The sequence below is a fragment of the Stomoxys calcitrans genome, chromosome 5 (assembly GCF_963082655.1).
Source record: "Stomoxys calcitrans chromosome 5, idStoCalc2.1, whole genome shotgun sequence".
Taxonomy (NCBI): Eukaryota; Metazoa; Arthropoda; class Insecta; order Diptera; family Muscidae; genus Stomoxys; species Stomoxys calcitrans.
The window spans coordinates 116,043,229-116,068,897 of record NC_081556.1 but is presented as its reverse complement, the minus strand read 5'-3'; the positions used below and the strand labels follow the sequence as shown (position 1 = coordinate 116,068,897).

General features: G+C 38.2%; 1 protein-coding gene across 4 annotated transcripts in view; it reads left to right on the top strand.

Moving 5' to 3' along the window:
- The window catches only part of LOC106086656 (uncharacterized), a 193,498-nt gene that overhangs the window by 154,223 nt on the left and 13,606 nt on the right, over positions 1-25,669 (top strand). For 3 of the 4 annotated variants that reach the window (XM_059368884.1, XM_059368881.1, XM_059368883.1), the window contains 2 exons: positions 1,681-1,879; positions 1,967-2,033. In XM_059368884.1, coding sequence (XP_059224867.1) covers positions 1,681-1,879; positions 1,967-2,033 — 266 coding nt within the window. The remainder of the gene's footprint in view (positions 1-1,680; positions 1,880-1,966; positions 2,034-25,669) is intronic. The other variant, XM_059368882.1, reaches the window with a different exon arrangement.

Here is a 25,669-nt window from a genome sequence, read left to right as displayed (position 1 = left end):
CCTAAAAAAAGTAGACCGATCGGGACAATATGGGAGTCAAATGAAAGCTATACGGGAATAGAATCGGTTGGTATTGTGAATGGGTCATATCGGACCATGTTTTGATATAGCTGCCATATAAACCGATCTTGGGTGTTGACTTCTTGAACCTCTAGAGTGCGCAATTTTTATCCGATTGGAATGAATTTTTGCACGAAGTATTTTGTTATGATATCCAACAACTGTGTCAAGTATGGTTCAAATCGGTTGATAACCTGATATAGCTGCCATATAAACGGATCTGGGATCTTGACTTCTTAAGCCTCTAGAGGGCGCAATTCTTCTCCGCTTTAAATGAATTTTTGCACGAAGTATTTTATTATGATATCCAAAAACTGTGCCAAGTATAGTTCAAATGGGTTGATAACCTGATATAGCTGCCATATAAACCGATCTGGTATGTTGACTTCTTGAGCCTCTAGAGGTCGCAATTATTATCCGATTGGAATGAAATTTTGCATGACGTGTTTTGTTATGATATCCAACAACTGTGCCAAGTATGGTTCCAATCGGTTGATAACCTGATATAGCTGCCATATAAACCGATCTTGGGTCTTGACAATTCTTATCCGATTGGAATGAAATTTTGGACGACGTGTTTTGTTATGATATCCAACAACTGTGCCAAGTATGGTTCAAATCGGTTGATAACCATATATAGCTGCCATATAAACCGATCTTGGGTCTTGACTTCTTGAGCCTCTAGAGTGCGCAATTCTTATCCGATTGGAATGAATTTTTGCACGAAGTATTTTGTTATGATATCCAACAACTGTGCCAAGTATGGCTCAAATCGGTTCATAACCTGATATAGCTGCCATATAAACCGATCTGGGATCTTGACTTCTTGAGCCTCTAAAGGGCGCAATTCTTATCCCATTGGAATGAAATTTTGCACGACGTGTTTTGTTATGATATCCAACAACTGTGCCAAGTATGGTTCAAATCGGTTGATAACCTGATATAGCTGCCATATAAACCGATCTTGGGTCTTGACTTCTTGAGCCTCTAGAGGTCGCATTTATTATCCGATTGGAATGAAATTTTGCACGACGTGTATTATTACGATATCCAACAACTGTGCCAAGTATTATTCAAATCGGTCCATAACCTGATATAGCTGTCATATAAACCGATCTTGGGTCTTGACTTCTTGAGCCTCTAGAGGTCGGCATTATTATCCGATTTGCCTGCAATTTTGTACAACGGATCCTCTCATGATCATCAACATACGTGTTTATTATGGTCTGAATCGGTCTATAGCCCGATACAGCTCCCATATAAATCGATCTCTCTATTTTACTTCTTGAGCCCCCAAAGGGCGCAATTCTTATTCAAATTGGCTGACATTTTACACAGGTCTCCAACATATAATTGTGGTCCGAAGCGGACCATATCTTGATATCGCTCCAATAGCAGAGCAAATATTTTCTTATATCCTTTTTTGCCTAAGAAGAGATGCCGGGAAAAGAACTCGATAAAAGCGAACCATGTTGGAGGGTATATAAGATTGATTTGGCCCGGCCGAACTTAGCACGCTTTTACTTGTTTTTTTTTTTTTTATTTTATTTTTTAATTATATTTTATTTATCTCTATTTTCATTCATTTTTTAATTTTTTTAATTTGTTTTTTTTTTTCAGAAGATGTGTATGCTGAACTGGAGGAACCCAGCACATCACCAAAACCCTCAGTTGAGCCCACTGTAAAAATCAAATGCCTTTCGGGTTCCATGTTAATCACCATCAAAGATGCGCCAGTGAATCATGAGAATGGTCTGTTCAGTGGCATGATATACCCCAAGGGTTTATCAAAAAACTCCACGTGTCTGACAGAATACAGGTTAGTTTAATTTTGGCAAAAATTATCAAAATAGAAAAACTAATAATAAATAATCACAACAACAACAAATACAATTTTTGCTTTCAGAGACCATGAGGGAACACTGCGTTATAAGCTACCATTGCGTAGCTGTAATACTATGCCTCAAGAAACGGTAAGTGAATCAATGCAAAAAAAACACAGAACAAATTAAATAAGACTACTTAAAAGGCATAAAAATATCATAGCAAAGGAAAGAACTTTAAAAAGCGTGATATATGAAATATATACTCTCTGCCAAAAAAATCTTTAAACCACATTTCAATACCATGAATCACAATGCTCTATACAAAATCAGTGTACTATTGCCATCACTTTAGAAAATACATGCGTAACCCATTGAAATACTCTCAAGTTATTTGTGTTTCATTAAGAAAAAATAATTTCGCAATTAAAATAATCTTATCAGCGAGGCAAACAAAAAAAAGCAAATCAAATTCCACACGCTTGTAATGTTCAAGTAGCTACCCCCAAAACTTTCCGCTTTCAGTCATTGAATCAAGAATAATAGCCACAAACGCCACATCAACTTTGGATTGCCACTTATTGTATTATGCGATTTTTTTTTTCCTTTTGTATCCGAAACACTTGCTGGCCGCAAACAATCCAGACAAAGTAGAAAACACGTTTATTGCTGTTTCTTAACTTTCGCTTCAACGTGACAAAAGACAACATCAACATCATTGTCCCGGTTATCGTTGTTGTCGCTCAATGCCTCATCATGTGTGAGGTGTTGTTTGCCATTCTGTTTAGAATTTGTTTTAAGACATTCGTATGTATGTACGTGTCGGATTTCATTAACAAGAAAAAAAATTAATTAAATTCGAAATTTTAATCTTAATACGTTCTACAAACGCTAAAGAACTATAAAAAGAGAATATATCAAAATCTAAACAAAGAAAGACAACTTCGCGTTAGTGTGGTAAAAAATGGAAGATGTATTTTTTTTTTTTTTGGCCCACAACATTGTGAAATTTATAGGTTTTTGGGTTAATGCCAATGTAAAATGTGAAAATAGGCAAGACTATTTTTAAAGCTCTGACTAAGTCAATGATCATTCTTTCTTTCAAATCGCAAAAAAAATCTAATCAACAGTTTTAGCCAATGAAAAAGGCAAAAATTATAAAAAAAAACTAATAATACATGTAGACATGAAAATAATCACAATAGAATGCTTGCATGGCTGGCAACATAAGATAAACGAAAGACTTAAGACACAAGCACCACACTTATATAAGTCCATGGATTAAGCAGAATTTCGGTATATACAGGGTGGCTGATGAATATTGCTACAATGATGAATATTGCTACATTTTTTTTTCGGTGTATGGAATACATTTTTCTTTTATTCATGTTAAATTAAATTATTAAATTAATTATTAAATTATTATTAATTAAATTAATTAATTAATTAATTAAATTAATTATTAAATTATTATTATTAAATAGAAAAAAAGTTATTACATTTTTTTTTGGTAGCGGCTTTCATCAGCCACCCTGTACACATAGTTAACCTAAACATTCAAATCAAATGCAACTTCTGAAGAAACTTAAATCAAAGTTCTTAGAATTATCCTTTGAATAAAATTTTACAAAAATAATGGGTTGCCCAAAAAGTAATTGCGGATTTTTTAAAAGAAAGTAAATGCATTTTTAATAAAACTTAGAATGAACTTTTATCAAATATTCTTTTTTTTCACTTTTTTTCTAAAGCAAGCTAAAAGTAACAGATGATAACTGACAGAAGAAAGAATGCAATTACAGAGTCACAAGCTGTGAAAAAATTTGTCAACGCCGACTATATGAAAAATCCGCAATTACTTTTTGGGCAACCCAATACTAAGTATGGAGAGTTTTATCTTAGCAAAAAAACAAAAAGCACCATGAATAAATTTATTATCCTTTTTATACCCACCAACATAGGATGGGGGCATACTACTCTAGTCATTACGTTTGTAAGACCTTAAAGTATTGATCTGCGACCCCATGGATCGTCTCGTCGTTCTGAATAGATCTAGCCATGTCCGTCCGTCTGTCGAAATCACAATAAAGGTTGAACGCGTAAAGCTAGACGCTTGAAATTTTGCACAGACACTTAATATCGATGTAGGTCGTCGGGGATTGCAAATGAGCCAATTCGGTTCAGATTTAGATACAGCTCCCATATAAACCGATCTCCCGATTTGACTTCTTGAGCCTCTGGAATACGCATTTTTTGTCTGATTTTTTGGCTGAAATTTTGCATGTTCCGTTAGGACTTTCAACAACTGTGCCAAGTACGTTCCAAATCGGTCTATAACCTGATATAGCTCAATATCCTGATAAAGCCACGGATATTGATAGTCCTAGTGTAACTAGGACCTGCTACGGTCTTAAAGAGGCCACCGTGGCGCAGAGGTTAGCATGTCCGCCTATGACGCCGAACACCTGAGTTCATATACCGGTGCGAACATCAGAAAAATTTTCAGCGGTGTTTATCCCCTTACAAATGCTGGCTACATTTGTGAGATATCCTGCCATATTAAATCTTTTGTACCAAGTGGTGTCGCTACGCTGCACGCCGTTCGGATTCGGCGTAAAAAAGAAGGCCCCTTATCATTGAGCTTAAACTTAAATCGAACTGCACTCGTTGTTATGAGAGAAGGATTCTTCTGCTCCTTAATGAAATGTTCATGGAAAATTTAGTTTAGTTACGGTCTTAAGACCCTTACCGAGAGATCGGTCTTTATGACAGCTATACCTAAATATAGTCCAATCAAGACCATATGTGGCACGGATGACAAGGGGTCTTATTGAACTCACTGTTCCCAGTTTCAAAGAAATCGCGTAATAAATGAGACTAAAGACCCTAAATTGGCATAGCAGTCCATATGGGATGTTCCAAATTTCAACGAAATCAGTTCATAAATGCGCCTGCTAGGACCTTAAGTCTGTCCGTCTGTCCAACTGCTTCTTTGTCGTACGCCAGTCTGTCTGTCAATCTATGTCTGTTTGTCTGTCTTACCGTTTGTTTGTCTGTCCGTCTGTTTGTCTTTCTATCTATCTGTCTGTCTTACCGTTTGTTTGTCTGTCCGTCTGTTTGTTTTTCTGTCTGTCTCTCTTACTATCTGCCTGAATGTCTATTTGATGGCTGCGAAACTTATAATGGAGAGTTGTGTTCCACCTCCTATAGCTGTACAAAGTATGGGGTAAATGGCTTAAACTTTTCGGTACAAACCGCACATAAGTGGGAGGCAGCCACTGAGGCTTAGACTTGGGGGGATGGGAGAATGGATAGAGAAAACGAGCAGGTCATACCATCGCGGTATAATCGAAGTGACAATAGGAAACCTAGAAGGAATGGAAGAGGTTTCCGATCGGATAGGAAGTAAGAATGAGGTCAGTATAGTTTTCGGTACCATAACGGAACACAAGGGACTACAAGCTGACTTATGCAAATTCGGTGCGGCAAGGGATAGCATGTTTAGGGCATGTGAAGAGGATGATGAGACATTGGAACATTTCCTATGTCATTTTCTGGCATTCGCGGCTAAAGGACACCGTCACTTAGGTGGGGACACAATAACAGACATGAACCAACTTAGGGGCGTGGTATAGAAAATAAATAAAGATTTTTAAGGAATTCCTGGCTATTTTCCAAGGTTACTTTTTATTATTTAGAGCGCACAACAAGCCGACAACTGGCTTAGGTGAATGTCTATAGTGGCGTGGGGCAGATTATGAACCGCGCTCTCCTTTCAACCTACCCTATCCTAACACCCCGTTTACCGATATCCCCATATAAATTCATTTGATATCGATGTAATTTGAATTTTTAAGTTGTTGTTGTTGTAGCAGTTTGTTATGTTATATTTTTCGTCTCTTTGATTCTGTTGAGTGCCAAGATCCAAGAATTTTGCGACTAGGATGGGATGCGCCCAGAGGGATCTGGGTCTAAGTCGAGTGCCTGCGCCGGGAAATTGGGCCGCATTTGGGATATTCGACCGGCTGGCACAAAGCGAGCGGCTGCTGCGTTAACGAAGTCTCGAAATTTCCTCTCGGCAATTGGCACATCCGAGGGGGGAGTCAGTTCACTGAAGCGGTGATTGGTCTACTCATTGAAGCCAGCCCAATCGACCTTCTTCGACCTTCTGATTGATAAACGTCCGGCGTTCAGAAGTTATGAAGTCGGATGGTCGGTCGATGGTGAGAATTATGGGGAGGTGGTCTGACCCCAAAGAGTTGACGGCTTGCCAGGATACGTCAATCAGGAGAACAGATCAAATGGAAATGTATGGCGAGCTGATACAACTCCTCCTAATCCTAGTGGGGGCATCCTCATTCACCGTGCCAAACGTGGAGCCTTCAATCTGCTCTGCCACAGCTATGCCAAGCTGGTCGTTACCTAGGGGAGAATACCATGAAGTGTGATGCCCATTAAAGTCCCCTAGAACAAGACGATTATGGCCAGATAGTAACCCACTTATGTCGGGGTATGGCGAGCTACTACAACTCCTCGTAATCCTTGTGGGGGCATCCTCATTCGCCGTACAAAACGTGGAGCCTTCAATTTGCTCTGCCAAAGCTATGCCAAGCTGACGTTACCTAGGGGAGAATGCCATGAAGTGTGATGCCCATTAAAGTCGCCTAGAATCAAACGATCATGGCCAGATAGTAACCCACATATATCGGGGTTGTAAGGACACAGCTACCAACCGGCGGTATGTACACGTTGTATAGCTCTATCTCGGTAGTACCGAACCTGACTGCTATCCCCATGCACTCCATGTAGGGGTCACTAGCGCTAGGCGCAGGCAAGATGGTTATATATTGCATGGTATGGTGTATCACAAAGGCCAATCCCCCCCTTCGCTCCTTGAGCGATCCTTACGTAACATATTGTATCCGTGACAACTGCAAGTGTTGGTCAGCTTTGTTTCCTGGATCGCTGCGTCCAATATGTTCTTGCGACTCTTAAAATCCACTATCTCGTCGATCTTGCCACGGAAACCGTTGCAATTCAATGGCAAAAATGATACACTTCCCGTCACTGGCCTGGCAATATTGGGGCTGGGATGTTGCTGTTGCGTATATTGCTGCACGGGAGAGGTCGGGGGGTCACATAGTCCGACGACGAGGACGCAGAAGGCGACGACGAGGACGACTCTTGTGACCCACAGCTGTCTATGTTCGCACAGCACCTTCCAACATATTCAGTATGACTATACTCTCGTAGTGATGTAAGGCCGGAGCAAGATCGGAAATGTACCCACTCCATGCACCGGTTACACCTCACCGACGCCGACCGATGTTGGAAGCGGTTCTGGCAAACCGAACAGAACCAGGGTCCAGGGTTCTTTTTATCCCTGCACGAAGTAGAAGCGTGCGGATGTGCCTCTCTCATAACGAAGAAAGGACATACACGTACACTGAGACGACAGCCCTTGCCGATGAAGGATACCCTCCAGTCAATCCGTTGCGTACAACCGACTGCAAAGGGATTGTTAAGATGTGTAAGCACCTTCTGCAACTGAACCCAGTTTGAAGCATATTGGTCCTTTTCCCCATTTAGCCTCCGTATAAACCAATATCTGGAGTCCATTGTAGCGCAGAGGTTAGCATGTCCGCCTATGACGCTGAATGCTTGGGTTAGAATCCTGGCGAGACCAGAAGTAATTTTCAACGGAGGCATTAGACGCATTAGGAGGCGAAAACCACAACATTTGTGAGGTACGATACCATGTAAAACTTCTCTCCAAATAGGTGTCGCAATGCGGCACGCCTTTCGGACTCGGCTATAAAAAAAGAGACCCCTTACCATTGAGCTTAAAACTTGAATCGGACTACACTCATTGATATGTGAGAAGTGTGCCCCTGTTTCTTAGTGGAATGTTCATGGGCAAAATTCGCATTACATACAATTCTAAGAAGTTTATCCAAAGAAACCATGTATCAAAAATTAAATCCTTATCCGCGCCTCTCGACTTCAAAACGTATTTCCTGTTCTTTCGACAATCGATATTTGATATTCTTGTGATCAAGGTACATGTCACATTTGTTGTTCGATTATCGCAAGATTTTTGCACAAGTACTTATTTAGTGTTTTGAACAAAATCTGTTCAGATTTAGATATAGCTTTCATATATATGTTTCATCCGATATGGCATTTTTAGGCAGCATTTCTAGAAGCAATAATTTTGGTCCGATTTTTACAAAATTTTGCACAAGACGTTCTAATTAATGTTTCAACTTGTGTGCATAATTTTATCAAAATCGGTTCAGTTTCAGATATAGCTCCCATATATATGTTTCATCCGATAGGACATTTTTAGGCTCTTGTAGTCATAATTTTAGTCCAATTTTAACAAAATTTTGCACAAGTCGTTCTTTTTAATGTTCCAACATGTTTGCATAATTTTATCAAAATCGGTTCAGTTTCAGATATAGCTCCCATATATATGTTTCATCCGATATGTCATTTTTAGGCTCTAGTAGCCATAATTCTACCCCGATCTTTACAAAAGTTTGCTCAATACGTTCTATTTAATATTCCAACATGTGTGCACAGTTTTATCAAAATCGGTTCTGTTTTACATATAGCTCCCATATATATGTTTCATCCGATATGTGATTTTTAGGCTTTAGTAGCCATAATTTTGGTCCGATCTACATGTGTGCACAATTTTATCAAAATCGGTTCAGTTTAACATATAGCTCCCATATATTGGGTTGCCCAAAACGTAATTGCGGATTTTTCATATAGTCGGCGTTGACAAATTTTTTCACAGCTTGTGACTCTGTAATTGCATTCTTTCTTCTGTCAGTTATCAGCTGTTACTTTTAGCTTAGCACTTTAAGCAATACTTTCTTGTTTCGAAAATGCTTTAACACTTCAACCCCCCCTGTCCTGGAAGTGGACAAAATATAACGTAAATGACTTTCAGCATAACCATCTAAGCTATAAGCATTTAGCATCATGCTGTTTACAAAAAAACAGCCAATGAGTATAAGTATCAAAAAAAAAGTACCATAACTACTAAATGCATTTAGGAAATCCTAGACTTTAGATATTAAAAAGCTTCCTAATAATTAAATGCGCATGTTGGTATACACAGTCGGTTTATTATCAACAAGAAAAGAACAATTTACCGACAAAAGTATCATTAGTCTAGAGGAAAAGAAAGCAACGTGAGAAACATTAAGTGGCGATGTACTTAAGTTCTTGTATGAATGTTCACATGAGAATTAAACAAAAGACTTAAGAAACAAACTCGAAGCTTTTGTTTGCATTCACATAACAAATTAGCCCACTGTCTATACATACAGCAAACATTCTTTAAAAAGAAATACACCGTTTTGCCTCATTATCACCATGCTGCTTTAAAATCCATAATGGTTTACCCAGCTAAGCTTGTCTGACCTTTTCATGATCATGGAGTAAATGGATTCCGAAGAAATAAACAATTGTCCATATAGAAAATCAATAAACCACAAAAAAGATGATGGTGATGATGATGATGATGAACTCAGAAAAGTAGAAAAGTACATGCATAAATATTTATGTAGGCGTTTTGTTGTTATGCCACTTATTCCATAAAGCAGCTGAACGGCCCAGGCCTTCAATGTGAACATTTACCAGAGGTGATGACCATTTTGGGTATTTTCACGGTCAACCAATAATCAGTACATACTGAGAGAATGTGTGCGAGAGTGTGTGTAAGGCAAGCATTGCAGGTGCAATGAACGCTAAAAATAACACATAAGACCATAAGACAAAATTAAAAGCTTGAGGTATGAATGAATTATTTTAATGATATGAAGAAAAAAAAACTCATGAGAGTTTTCAAAGGCAACGCAAGTCATGTTGTTGTATGCACGTGTAGTGATGTCATTTTGTAATGTTTTTTTTTCCCTTTGTTTTTTCATATTAAGTCACACACTAAAGATTCTTGGTTGTTTAAGCATTTTCTTCACCTTAACTTTGACTTTGAACTTTTCGCCATGACTTTGTAAACATTCTAAATTTAGTTTTTTGTTTTTCATTTATATGAACTTTTTTGTTTTGTTTTTTTCTTTTTATAACAAAAGGTGTTATTACCCATATAGTAGGTATGTGTGTTTGTATGTTTCAACGATAATTAACTTTTGCTTTGACTGAACCAAAGAGCTTAACACAATTGAAGATGCTTGGAAAATATCATTGTCAGCATCTATGTTCATCTGCCACAAAGTCGACAATGTCTCACCGACTTGATGTTCGGTAATTAAAATCTAATTAAAATCATAGTTGTTGTCATCTGTGTGTTTGTTGTTGGTTTTTATTCGCCAACAAACCATGAACTTATATGTTGAGTCAACACACCAACTACAAACAAAACAAAAACATGCAAAAAGTCACGATGATAGCATCAATTATAATCGTGTTAATTTGGTAGCAGTGTATGGTGGTATTAATGTTTCTGTATGTATGTGTGTTTGTAGTGTATTATCTTGCCTATATGATGGCAAATTGCAATTGCAAGAATATTTTTTGCTTTGGTATTGTTCTTTGGCGAAGTTCGTGTCTTAAGTCTTTTGTTTTGCCCTCAAACTTGTTAAGCACTATAGATAACGGATCGCATTAAGATGTTTTGAGTTGGTGGGAAAATGCTCCTTTTGGCAATGTTAAAGGTGTTGCGCCGGCTGCTTTGGATTTTTTTTTTAATTATTGCCATCAGGGACTTGTTGTAATGTTTGGTAAATTGATTTGGTTCAGCAAACGGAGTCAACAAAAAAAATGTAATTCGTCTATGAAGTTGTAGTATATACTTAGCTGCAATGTAGGTTCCAATTAGTTATAGGGGAAAAAATCCCACAAACATAACATTTAGGAATACAGGGGAAACTTTTATCATATAAATAATAAAAATTCTTTTCCCATTCTTATTTATAGCTGAGTGAACCTAAAAATGTCATATCGGATGAGAGATATAAAGGGTGATTTTTTTGAGGTTAGGATTTTCATACATTAGTATTTGACAGATCACGTGGGATTTCAGACATGGTGTCAAAGAGAAAGATGCTCAGTATGCTTTGACATTTCATCATGAATAGACTTACTAACGAGCAACGCTTGCAAATCATTGAATTTTATTACCAAAATCAGTGTTCGGTTCGAAATGTGTTCATTCACCGTAACGTTGCGTCCAACAGCATCTTTGAAAAAATACGGTCCAATGATTCCACCAGCGTACAAACCACACCAAACAGTGCATTTTTCGGGATGCATGGGCAGTTCTTGAACGGCTTCTGGTTGCTCTTCACTCCAAATGCGGCAATTTTGCTTATTTACGTAGCCATTCAACCAGAAATGAGCCTCATCGCTGAACAAAATTTGTCAAAATTTGAACACATTTCGAACCGAACACTGATTTCGGTAATAAAATTCAATGATTTGTATCTAAAACTGAACCGATTTTGATAAAACTGTGCACACATGTTGGAATATTAAATAGAACGTGTTGAGCAAACTTTTGTAAAGATCGGGGTAAAATTATGGCTACTAAAGCCTTAAAATGATATATCGGATGAAATATATATATGGGAGCTATATGTAAAACTGAACCGATTTTGATAAAACTGTGCACACATGATGGAATATTAAATAGAACGTGTTGAGCAAACTTTTGTAAAGATCGGACTAAAATTATGGCTACTGGAGCCTAAAAATGTCATATCGGATGAAACATATATATGGGAGCTATATCTTAAACTGAACCGATTTTGATGAAATTAGGCACACATGTTGGAACATTAAAGAGAACGTCTTGAGCAAACTTTTGTAAAGATTGGACTAAAATTATGGCTACTAGAGCCTAAAAATACCATATCGGATGAAACATATATATGGGAGCTATATGTAAAACTGAACCAATTTTGATAAAACTGTGCACACATGTTGGAATATTAAAAAGTACGACTTGTGCAAAATTTTGTATAGATTGGACTAAAATTATGGCTACTGGAGCCTAAAAATGACATATCGGATGAAACATATATATGGGAGCTATATGTAAAACTGAACCGATTTTGATGAAATTATGCACACATGTTGGAATATTGAAAAGAACGTTTTGTGCAAAATTTTGTGAAGATCGGACTAAAATTATGGCTACTGGAGCCTAAAAATTTCATATCGGATGAAACATATATAAGGGACCTATATGTAAAACTGAACCAATTTTGATAAAACTATGCACACATGTTGGAATATTAAATAGAACGTGTTGAGCAAACTTTTGTAAAGATCGGACTAAAATTATGGCTACTAAAGCCTTAAAATGACATATCGGATGAAACATATATATGGGAGCTATATGTAAAACTGAACCGATTTTGATAAAATTGTGCACACATGTTGGAATATTAAATAGAACGTTTTTAGCAAACTTTTGTAAAGATCGGATTAAAATTATGGCTACTGGAGCCTAAAAATCACATATCGGATGAAACATATACATGGGAGCTATATGTAAAACTGAACCGATTTTGATGAAATTATGCACACATGTTGGAATATTAAATAGAACGTCTTGTGCAAAATTTTGTGAAGATCGGACTAAAATTATGGCTACTGGAGCCTAAAAATGCCATATCGGATGAAACATATATATGGGAGCTATATCTAAAACTGAACCGATTTTGATAAAATTGTCCACACATGTTGGAATATTAAATAGAACGTGTTGAGCAAACTTTTGTAATGATCGGACAAAAATTATGGTTACTGGAGCCTAAAAATCACATATCGGATGAAACATATATATGGGAGCTATATCTTAAACTGAACCGATTTTGATGAAATTAGGCACACATGTTGGAACATTAAAGAGAACGTCTTGAGCAAACTTTTGTAAAGATTGGACTAAAATTATGGCTACTAGAGCCTAAAAATACCATATCGGATGAAACATATATATGGGAGCTATATGTAAAACTGAACCAATTTTGATAAAACTGTGCACACATGTTGGAATATTAAAAAGTACGACTTGTGCAAAATTTTGTATAGATTGGACTAAAATTATGGCTACTGGAGCCTAAAAATTACATATCGGATGAAGCATATATATGGCAGCTATATATAAAACTGAACCAATTTTGATAATATTGTGAACACATGTTGGAATATTAAGTAGAACGTCGTGTGCAAATTTTTGTAAAGACCGAATTAAAATTATGCCTATTAGAGCCTAAAAATTACATATCGGATGAAACATATATATGAGAGCTATATCTAAATCTGAACAGATTTTGTTCAAAATCAACAGGGTTCGTCCTTGGATCAAAAGTCACTTGTCCAAAATCTTACGATAATCAAACAAAAAACGTGACCTGTACCTTGATCACAAGAATATCAAATATCGAATGTCGAAAGAATAGGAAATACATTTTGAAGTCGAGAGGCGCGGATAAGGATTTAATTTTTGATACATGGTTTCTTTGGATAAACTTCTTAGAACAGTATGTAATGCAAATTTTGCCCATGAACATTCCACTAAGAAACAGGGGCAAACTTCTTACATATCAATGAGCGCATTCCGATTCAAATTTAAGCTAAATCATAAGGGGCCTCCTTTTTATAGCCGAGACCGAACGGAGTGCCGCAGTGCGACACCTCTTTGGAGAGAAATTGTTAGAATTGTATGTAGTTTACGTTTTCGTTACACAATTTTTTGAAAAAAAATCGACCCGTCCTAATGTTACTACTCGACGTCCATGCGTTCACAAGACACCACCTTATGCACTCCGTGAACGCCCGGATCTCCGCCTGCAAGATCGCATTATGGTCAGGCGTTTTAAAACGAATCTCAGTCCTAGGGTTCTCAATGTAGACCCCCCGGCCCACTCTGTCCTCTAGCTTTGATATATCTGTGTAGCATGAGCTCACAGATGGCAATGCCAGGGTTCCGCCACTGCAAGACTGTCCCGCTGGAAGCAGAGCCTTACATTCGACTTCAAGTGTCGTCTCAAGTATCCGATTGAAAACATCTTTTTCGATTATACCGCGACGGTATGAGCTGCTCCCATCCTCAATCTATTCTCCCATCGCCTTAAGTCTCATAGCCGCAGTGGCTGCCTCACACTTTATCTGTATGTCAATAGGTTGGATATCTATAATAGTCTCCAGTACCTTAGTGGGCGTGGTCCTCATCGCTCCGCCTATGCCAAGACAACATGTTCACTGAACCTGCTGTATGGTCCTTACGTTGCACTTTTTCTCCATAGCAGTCCATCAAACTATTGAGGCGTAAGTAAGTATTGGACTAATCACGCTCCTGTAGAGCCAGTGGACTATCCTCGAATTCAGGCCCCATTTTGGAGCCTACGGTCCGTCTACATAGTGCCCAACAGTGCCTTGACTTTAAGTGTCTTCTCAGGTATCCGATCGGAAACCACGTCCATTCCTACCAGGCTTCCTATTGACGCCTCGAATATACCGCGATAGTATGACCTGCTGCTATCCTTTATCCACTCTCCCACCTTCGTCTTTCTCGTGAACAGGCAAATTTCAGTCTTCTAGGGATTAACATTGAGGCCCCTAGGTCTAGCGCAGTTATATGCCATCTGCAGGACTCTTTCTTCTGCATAGATGATTGGGGTCTTTACCTCTTAGACAACATCGTCTGCATAGCAGACGGGTTCAAATCCCTACTCAGTCAGCTTCTATAATAGGTTATTTATGGTGGTGGTTGTTGTTGTTGTTGTAACCAAATTTTTATGTGGAGGTGGCGATCCCCGTCTAGTACCTGTAAATGAGCAAGCGCCTTCCAGTCCAAAGGACCGATCGCTGCGCGAACAGTATGGCCATTTGTTATTTAAAGGCGGCAATAACTCACCTGTCATATCGAGCATCGTAGGCACTCAGTATATGTCCAAGAGCCGGAGCTACCCGACCTCTCACTGAGACTCTCCGCTCGATACCGCTGATTGTCCGTGACTGCAATTACAGCTACTCCGGATGGAGCATTCCACTTTCCGCAACCTGTGGACAATGGACAACACCATACATATCGGACCTCAATGTTCCAGCTTGTGTGGTGCTTACAGTTATCCCGTGCCGGGTGGTGGTTACCCATAGGAGTGGCGATAAAATGCCCGCCTGTGGCGTGCCCTGTGCCACTTTCTCCCTTATATTTATGTCATGGGACATAATTTATCCACCTGTTCCTGAGCATATGGTTTATGCAGTCTCTAAGGAGCTGGTCCACCCGGTACTGGTTTAGGAATTGAATCGATTGTCGCTCAGCACATTGTTTAAAGCCCCCTCGATATCAATGCATACCGCTAATGTGTACGTCTTGGCATCGAAAGATTCTTCTTTTTTATGCAAAACCTCGTAGAGGGCAGTCTCCACCGACTATTCCTTGACATAGGCATGCTGTTTGTATTAAAGCAGCTCACTTGATATTATTTTATCATATCTTTATCACGGTATCCACAATTCGTTCCATGGTTTTGAGTAGAAAGAACGTAAGGCTTATATGGCCTTTGGTGTCGCATAACTTGCCTTGCCGGCCTTAGACATAAATATCACCCTTGCCTCCTGCCAGGCTTTCGGAGTGTATGCAAGTCCTAGGCACGCTGTGAAAATACAGGCCAGGTGTTGTGCAAGATAGTTCGCCTTCTTCTGCAGTAGTGCCGGTCAGGTCCGATGACTTAAATGGTTTGAAGCTCCTCAAGGATTCCTTTACCATAAATTCTGTAAGCCTTTGATCAACGTCATTATTCCAAGATTCCGGTGTCTCCGTGAGTCCTGTCGTATTCTGTGGGAAATGAGTTTTCATCAAAAGCCTAAACATATCCTCCGTTGTCTCTGTTCTCGCGCCCATGAAGTTTACTAACGTTTCAGATTGGACATGGGATTTTGAGAGACATTTTTACACCCTCCACCATAGGGGAATTCTCATTTCGTCATTTCGTTTGTAACACCCGGAAATATTCGTCTGAGACCTTTCGAAAGAGTAAGGCTAGTCACTAGAAATTTTGCACAAATAATTCTTATCAGTGTAGGTCGGTTGGAATAGTAAATGGGCCATATCGGTCCATGTTTTGATATAACTGCCATATATAAATCAATCTTGGATCTTGACTTCTTGAGCCACTAGAGGGCGCAATTCTTATCCGATTTGGCTGAAATTTTGCATGAGGTGTTTTGTAATGGCTTTCAACAACTGTGCTAAATGTGGTCCATATCGGTCCGTAACCTGATATAGCTGTCATATAAACCGATCTTGGATCTTGACTTCTTGAGCCACTAGAGGGCGCAATTCTTATCCGATTTGACTGAAATTTTCCATGAGGTATTTTGTTATGACTCTCAACAACTGTGCTAAATATGGTTCAAATAGGTCCATAACCTGATATAGCTGCCACATAAACCGATCTTGGGTCTTGACTTCTTGAGCCTCTAGACGGCGCAATTCATTTATGGTCCGAATCGGACTATAACTTGATATAGCTCTAATAGCATAACAGTTCTTATTCAAGATTCTATGTTTGTCTAAAAAGAGATACCGCGCATAGAACTCGACAAATGCGATCAATGGTGGAGGGTATATAAGATTCGGACCGGCCGAACTTAGTACGCTCTTACTTGTTATCATTTCCCCCCTTCCTGTACTCAATTACATTAAGAACTAAAATCAAAGTTCAAGGTTTTCCAAAACAGAAAGAAAAACTTAAAATAAATTATGCTTAATGTTCAAATGTTCTATCAACTCACCTAACTGATTCCCTAATGAATTAGCCATCAAGAGTATACATAGCCTATAGCGTGATCAGGTGTATGCTGCCTAGAGCTAATCAATATTTATTTTCTAAATCATAGTTAATTGCACAAAAACCAGTAAACAATAATGGCTCAGCATTTTGTGATGATGGACCACACAAGACCACCCCAAAGGCACAAAACAAGTGATATTTACACACACACACACACTTAGTTATACACTGAATGTCACAAGTGTCCAAAGACAAATAGAGATCTTCTTATAGTACAGCTAGTGTTTGTTTTTATTTAATTGCCTTTTTGTCCGGTCAGTTGGTCTATCTCCATCTATGCCATGATACTCCCCGAGATATGGAGTGTATATGTGATTGTGATGATTTTGCTGGCTTCCATTACTACTGAAAAGTCATAACATCCTGTCCTTTGTTCTGCCACCTATCTCCTCCACTGGCATTAAATTTTTTTATTATTTTGTTCGTTTTTACTACTTCATGCGGATGATGTTGATTATTGTTAATTGTTTAAACTTTGTCTGAGATTGGAGATGTTTATTAAACACTCATGTGTGTGTGTTTGAGTTGTCGTGTGTTGTTGTTGTTGTTTTGCCCACCCATGGAAGTGAAGGTAAAGTCAGTAGTCATATTTATGGTTATAAGCTCATCATAATTTTTTTTTTTTTTTTTGTACTTAATTTTGTTGCCTGCTGGGATGAGCTCATCTTGACGATGTTGTAAGGGAATCTCAATTGTCTATTTTCCATAGAGAAGTTTTTGTTTCATGATGGAATATTAAACATGTCATTATTTGATTTGTTGAAATATGCTAAATAAACATGTGATAAAATTTTGAACTGAAGGTCAGTAAATATTATGATAAATCGTAAATCAACTTTAAGCTACAACAAGCCTGGTTGTTAAGAGTAATATTGAATATTTATTTACTAATTATCATAACGTACATTGTCGAAGGTAGGAAGGGGAGGCCACCGTGGCGCAGAGGTTAGCATATCCGCCTATGACGCCAAACACCTGGGTTCAAATCCAGGCGTAAACATCAGAAAAATGTTTAGCGGTGGTTATCTCTTAAGTAATGCTGGATACATTTGCGAGATATCCTGCCATGTTCAAACTTCTCTACCAAGTGGTGTCGCTATGCAACACGCCGTTCGAAATCGGCATAAAAAAGAAAGATCCTTATCGTTTATCATAAACTTTAATCGGACTGCACTCATTGAAATGAGAGAAGTATCCCCTGTCCCTTAGTGGAATGTGCATGGGAAATTTAGTAGTAGTTGTAGTATTAGTACATTGTGGAAGGGGTTATACAAAGGTCATATTTATTCCAAAACCAAAAAAAAAATCGGGTGGGGTGAAAATTTGAAATGTTCCGTAACGACTACCAATGATTACGCCAAGTATGGTTTAAATAGTTCAATAACTGGATAAAGATCTTATTAAACCTGTCTCCCGATTTGACATCTTGATCCGCTCCTAACCATGGATATACATTTTTAAAAATGTTGGTAAGATTTTTAAGCCCAATATTCTAAATTTCATCAATATCGGTTAACAATAGACACTTTTGTGAGCCCATACATGACCTATTCCAATTTTCTGATATATAAGGCAAAAAATGCGCCTTCTATGCTCTAGACCCCAAAACGGAAAATCGGCCTATATGCTATCAATATACAAATATGATCTGGTATTGACAAAAATCTAACAGCCTATTGCAACTTATTGTTCCAAATTACAGCAAAAACTGGCTATAAATATGGGTTAGAGATCCTAAATCGGCAGATCGGGTTATATTGCAGTTATACCTCAATATGGTCCAATATGGACCATTTCAATTTGAACATCAGAGACTCTACTGCAACGTACTGTTCCGAGTTTCAGCGAAATCGGGTGATAAATTTGGCTGTTATGGACTAAAGACCCTAAATCAGTTTATATGACAGCTATATCTAAATATTGGCCCATATGGACCTATTGAGTTTGCATATCAGAAACCCTAGTGCAACTCACTGTTTCGAATTGGGCTTAGAATCCTAAATCGACAGATCGATCTACATGACAGCTATACCCAAATGCAGTCCGATTTGGCGTATGAACACAAAAGGAATCTGTGCCAAATTTCAGCTCAATATCTCAATTTTTGAAACTTGTAGCGTTATTACAACAGACGAAACATCGCACATTGGTCAAAATGGCGAAAATATTGGAAATAAGTCCACAAAACATTAATAGGCGTGACTAAGCCTTGGCAGAGTTCCTGAATGCTAACGACCTAATAACACTTAATATTGGTAACACAGCTACCTTTGTTAATAGGATTGCGAGGAGGTTTTAGATGTGACAATATGTTTGGAAAATCTGGTCGATGAGTTTCAGGATTGGATGGTCTACAAGGAGCACGGCCAGCGCCAAATCCGATAAGCTTCCGTAATAAGATGAAAACCAACTGGGCAAATTCGGAAGACTACTCAGAAGAAGACTTGGTCAAGATAATTTAAATTGTCCAAGCATTGGCGACAATGTCAACAGGATTACGACTGCGCCGGTGGGGTCTTTCGCATATAGTTATCCTCTTCGGGAAAGGAAATCAGACCAAGAAATACACTGGATGACTGCGGAGATTCGTAACATAGAGAAGAGGTCCGCAGACATTTTAACAGAGCACCTCGTAAAAAAGCGGAAGTATATTGGGATGTGTATTACACACGGCTGAAGAAATACTATTAGATTACTAGAGCGGCAAAACGTGCCTACTGGAAGCTTTTCTGCGAACAGGTCGATACCGTTAATTCGCAAAGTGGAAAATTTTCTCTCAAAAACCCATGTCCAAAATGAAACATTAGTAGCGACATGGAAGGACATATTGAGGCTTTTGATGAAAACCCATTTTCTACAGAAAACGACGGGAGACACGGAGACACTGGAATCTTGGAATAATGAGGTTGATCGAAGGCTTATCGTAAGCTTCAAACCTCTTAAGTCAACCGGACTTGATGAAATATTTCCGGCGTAACTATTGGGTTGCCCAAAAAGTAATTGCGGATTTTTTAAATGAAAGTAAATGCATTTTTAATAAAACTTAGAATGAACTTTAATCAAATATACTTTTTTTACACTTTTTTTCTAAAGCAAGCAAAAAGTAACAGCTGATAACTGACAGAAGAAAGAATGCAATTACAGAGTCACAAGCTGTGAAAAAATTTGTCAACACCGACTATATGAAAAATCCGCAATTACTATCTGGGCAACCCAATACATAAGGAGACGGACTATCTGGCGCCTCATCTGGCCACTATTTTTACAAGTTGCATATACTCCGAAAGCCTGGCAGAAGGCTATTTATACACAATTTAAAGTTTTTGGCTGTTAGATATTTGTCAAGGCCTACAGACCTATAAGCCTTACGTCCTTTCTACTCAAAACCATGGAACGTATTGTGGATACCATGATAAAAAGTAGAACACCCAGCAAACTGCTCACTCCTATGGATGAACATCATAAATTTGCATATGAGGTATGCATATATATGGCAGCTATATCTCAATCTGATTCGATATGAGAGCTATATCTCAATCTGATTCGATTTCGAACAAACTTCTTAGATATTGTGGTAGTTTTCAGGGAAATCGTTGTACAAAATTTTTTGGAAAGATTGGTCAATAAATGCGCTTGCAGTAGCTTTCGGAGTGAAAATCGCTCGATATATATATGTGAAAGCTATTTATATCTAAATCTGAACCGATTTCTATGAAATACACCAGTAATATCGAGAGTTATAAGAAAATCTTTCCTGGCAAATTTTGAGAGAATCGGTTAACAAATGACTATTTTATTGCTGTATTATTGCAAATCGGACGAACATATATATGAGAGCTATATCAAAATCAGAACCGATTTCTATAAAATTCAACAGTAATACCGAGAGTCATAAGAAAATCGGAATCGGTTAACAAATGACTATTTTATTGTTGTATTTCTGCAAATCGGACGAACATATATATGGGAGCTATATCCAAATCTGAACCGATTTTTTCGGACTTCAATAGGATTTGTCTCTTGGCCAAAAAAGATGACTGCACCAAATGTGACAACGATTGGACGAAAATTGTTATCTGTAGTTTGTACACAAATTAACAGACAGATGGACATAGCTTAACCGAATCAGAAAGTGGTTCTGAGTCGATCGGTATACTTATCAATGGATCTGTCTCTCTTCCTTCTGGGTGCACTAAGTTATGTACCACAGTGGTGGTGTAGGATAAAAATATAATTTTTCTTCAACAATTTTCCAAAGAAGGTAATCCTATTTTCTACAAAAATTCGGAAATTTTTTTTGTCATAATTTTCATAAAGAGCAGTTATCAAAGAAAGTTGTATATGCAAAATTAACTCATTCTGATCAACATCAAAATATTAATCGATTCTTCCATGGGCTTGAACGTACTTCTGTCATGCTTATTTTGCGATTTTGAGTTTTTGATAAAATTTGGAAAAAAATTTGTTATATTATACTTATCAGCTCCATGCCATATACGATCCAAATGCGTCGGTCTGTCCTTCTGTTTGAATGTTCCCAAAAATAGTTGATAACCAATTAAAGCAATTTCTGTTAATACAATAATTGTCTCATTTAGGTTCAAGACTACAGACAAGTTTAGATTTGTTTTTTTTTCGGTGTACTGCTTTTGCCAATTAAAGCATTTCATCATTTTTCATACACTTCAGTAAACAATGCGTTAGTTCCTCAAGCAAGATTGTGTTTAAAATAAAAAAAAAAAATAGCCGAAGTCTATAGCTCGATGGCCAACAATCATTAGTGGTTAATGCTCCCTCAATAATGACAATGATGATTGTAATTATCATCACCATCGGCAGTTAAATGGATGTTGGTGTGGTTTAAGTTGTTTCCCACTTCATTTTTCTGTGGTATTTTTCTTTCGATTTTACACCACATAGTTTAGGAACAAGTCCAGTCTAGTCTTGCTACGTTTTTCTAAGTTTGCAAATGTTATAAGGCTAAGAAACCCTACGTGGTGATAAAAATCAAACAAGTCGTTAGCCTAATAGTTGTAGTTGGATGAGGAATGATTTGGCACATGAGTTTTCAGATTGACCATTCGATGACTATGGCGTGAAACACGGCCAAAAGCAATGGGCTTTTTTTTTAATGACAATGATGACGATGATTGTAATCATCATCTTTGTTGGCGTCTGTTGAATGAGGATTGCAGCAAATTGAATCCATTTATGGAACTACTATGACACAAATACGTAGTGACTTCATTGCTACCAAGTGCAGAAATGCATCAAAGCCTTGTTGGTTTATTTCTTATGTGTCAAAAAAAGGCGTAACTATTTTTGGTTTAATCCCAAAAGCAATTGCATTTTTTTATAACAAAAATGGAAAGAGATTAGGCAAAAATCTTTTGTCACTTGCATTTTTCTGTGTTTACAATTGATCAATATAAGCGTTATTTGTTAAGAGGAAGGAGTAACGAAATATGTTGGAGTGATTTGGTATTAGAGGTAATTTAGCTGAGAGGGTATACATTAAAGGTGACACAATTAAAATCGAGAAAAAAGGAAGTTTCGCTGTTTTGCCAACACTTTTTGTGAAATGCTATGCTGACAAAATTATTTGTAGAAATAAATTTTTGGCATTACCTTAATAGAAACAAAACTTTACCCAAATTTTTAAAATACGGAAAATTTTGTTTTCTCTTTGTCGACGGGATCACTTTACAATTATGGAAGTAGTAGAAATAGTTCTCAATACGAAATTTTTCTAGCAAAAGAAAGGCACAGAAGAGAATAAGCCATCGGCCACTGTGCGTTTTCTACTTGTAAGAGGATTTTCGATAGGGATTAGGTAGTGCAGAGTTAACCTAAAAATGATTTAACGAATGTATGAGGTGCTGAAATATTGGGTTGCCCAAAAAGTAATTGCGGATTTTTCATATAGTCGGCGTTGACAAATTTTTTCACAGCTTGTGACTCTGTAATTGCATTCTTTCTTCTGTCAGTTATCAGCCGTTACTTTTAGTTTGCTTTAGAAAAAAGTGCAAAAAAAGTATATTTGATTAAAGTTCATTCTAAGTTTTATTAAAAATGCATTTACTTTCTTTTAAAAAATCCTCAATTACTTTATGGGCAGCCCAATATAAGACACTGAGAATGTCCAAAGGCTGAACGGCGCACTGCGGGAAAAAATTAAAAAAAGCAAGTAAAAAATATGTCGAGTTAGAGCGGGTAAAGATATCTCTTTGAAGTGTAAGTGAGATCGTGTGCAAAATTTCAGGTCTCGGGCAATTGCAAAAAAAAAATTAAAAGTGGAATATCCCCAAAACCAGTGGGGATATTCCACTGTTTTTGGCGATATCGGACCGACAAGGAAGATTTGGCAGCCCCAAAAAATTGTCGAAATGCCGAGGTGACCAAGCACGATTGTCTCTCCGCATACATTGTATCCAAAATGAACTATAGTCTTCTTGTTATATCGCCATACTTTCGAAGCGAAATCAGTCTCTGGACAAGAAAGATTTCAAGTCGATTCCGTTACATAGACCAAACAACAGTGGGGATCGTTCTCATTCAGCAACATTGGCGCCCCATTTCCGAATAAAGATTGCAATAGGGTGCATATTCAGAATCCTTTTCAAATCTGCCTGCGGTGTGGTCCTTGGCAATGGCGTTAATTCAACGCCGCACAGTGGGATAGAACCGAAAACATTTAGTAAACATATGCCGTGTGTGAAGGGATAGAGATATATATTTGAAATCTGGAAGGGTTAGAGTTGAGGTGTTAACGAGATCGTGAGCTAAATTTTACTCACGCAAGACTTTTTTTATGTCGACTTACGCTCACGCATGCTCACGACACGGGCGAAAATTTTACTTACACACGACTCACGAGACACTCACGACTCACGTAACATTGACGACTCACGATGCACTCACGTCTCAAATCATGCAGCATTTTAATGTACGAAAATTAATATTGAAAATGAATCAGACCTGGGTAAGCAGTTATTTGATTTGTTCATTTTTATGCGTCCGTAAACAGATTCCTATTACCATATTCCAGATACCATATGATTTGAGAGCATGCAATAAAAAATTTCTTTTTTTGGCCCTGGTATCTCATTAGTCATGACTCACGCGTGACACAGCCTACGTGCACACCTCTAATCCACACTGCCTGGAACATCGAGCTTGGTATCTAGGATAACACAGTGTCCGTTGCCGCTACAATACCAAAGAGAAATCTCCCTTGGCCAGTGGTTGCAGCAATTTGTCTAGTCATTATGTCCAGAGCCATTAGGGTAGCACTAAATTCAGTGCATCACAGTGCGGCTGTAATGCACAAATAAGCCATCCTATGAATCCGGCTGACTATTGAACAACAGTTAGACTTTTAAAACGCCGTCCACCAGCCCACAACACCATACTGCATTACAGGTCTGGCAACTAAGTCTATAACAACACGACGAATATGACTACTATTAAATGTTTATTTAAGAGAAGGGTGGCATTGTCATAGTTCGCTACACCGTCAGAGAAAAATGGGCGCTGATACTGTGTTTGACGACTATGAGACCTCGGTATTCATTCATGGCGGGCATGGTTGTTGTTGTTGTTGTTGTAGTCACATTTTCATGTGGAAATGGCAATCCGCTTCAAGATTTATGTATGCCAAGATTTATGTAAGTTTCGACCAAGATTTATGCAAGTTTCGACCTATGAGGTGCAATTGCTCCATGGCATGTTACGATTCCCCCTCATGACATAACTTTCACAAAGAGTCCTGCAAATACGTAACACATACGTATTTGCAGGACTCTTTGGCTTGCTGTCGACCGGAAATGAATTTCTTTTCTTGCTTTCGGCAAGAGATAGTTGATTGAGCTCAACGCTGTAATCCCTATGGCGGCGCGCAACGATTCCCATGTGATTATTGCTATAAAACTATCTTGATGAGCATGAGAGACGACGGGCACTGGCTTAGTGTTTGCTGAGGCATATGCACTCCATCTTAGGGAGACGGTTCTTCGCTGATTTAGGTGATCTAGCAGAAGTATCTATAAGAGGTCTACTTAAATATATCAACCAGGTGGGTAGGTCCCTATAGGGACATCCGCCCGCAGGCAATTATGTGAGGACGCCCACATTTACTGGCTGCCATTCACCGAGTAGACGCATGTGGGAGTATGGACAAGTTCTCTTCGGTTGGATGCGCACACATGTTGGCGTAGCTCTCTCCCTTGCTCTAGGTTTAGAGATGAGAGGTGGACAAAGCTAGGGGTTTATGAGTTTTAGGTTGGGCTAGGCATGGTTGAACAAAAACATCGTCTTGATATCCGCTGAGAAGAATTTGTCCAAAAATTTAGTTTTATGAAATCACGATAGCGGCCGAACGTGTAAAGCTAGCCGCTTACAATTTTGCACAGATACTTAATATTGATGTAGGTCGTTGGGGATAGCAAATGGGCCATATCGGTTCAGATTTATATAAAGCTCCCATATAAACCGATCCCCCGATCTTCTTCGGTCTATAAACAGATATAGCCCCATATAAACCGATCCCCGGATTTTACTTCTTGCGCCCCTAGAAGCCTCAATTTTCTTCCGATTTGGCTGAAATTTGGAATAAAGACTTAAGCTAGGACTTCCATGCCTCCATATAAAACGATCCCCCAATTTGAATTTTTGAGCCCCTAGAAGCCTCAATTTTCATCCGATTTGGCTGAAATTCGGAATAAAGACTAGAGAGAGAGAGAAGAGAAGAATACTTCCAACATCAATTCCAAGTATGATCCGAATCGCTCTATATACGGATATAGCCCCCATATAAACCGATCGCCCGATTTTACTTCTTAGGCCCCTAGAGGCCTCAATTTTCGTCCAATTTGCCTGAAATTTGGAACAAAGACTTGAATTATGACTTCCAATAGTCATTCCAAGTATGATTTAAATCCGTTTATAAAC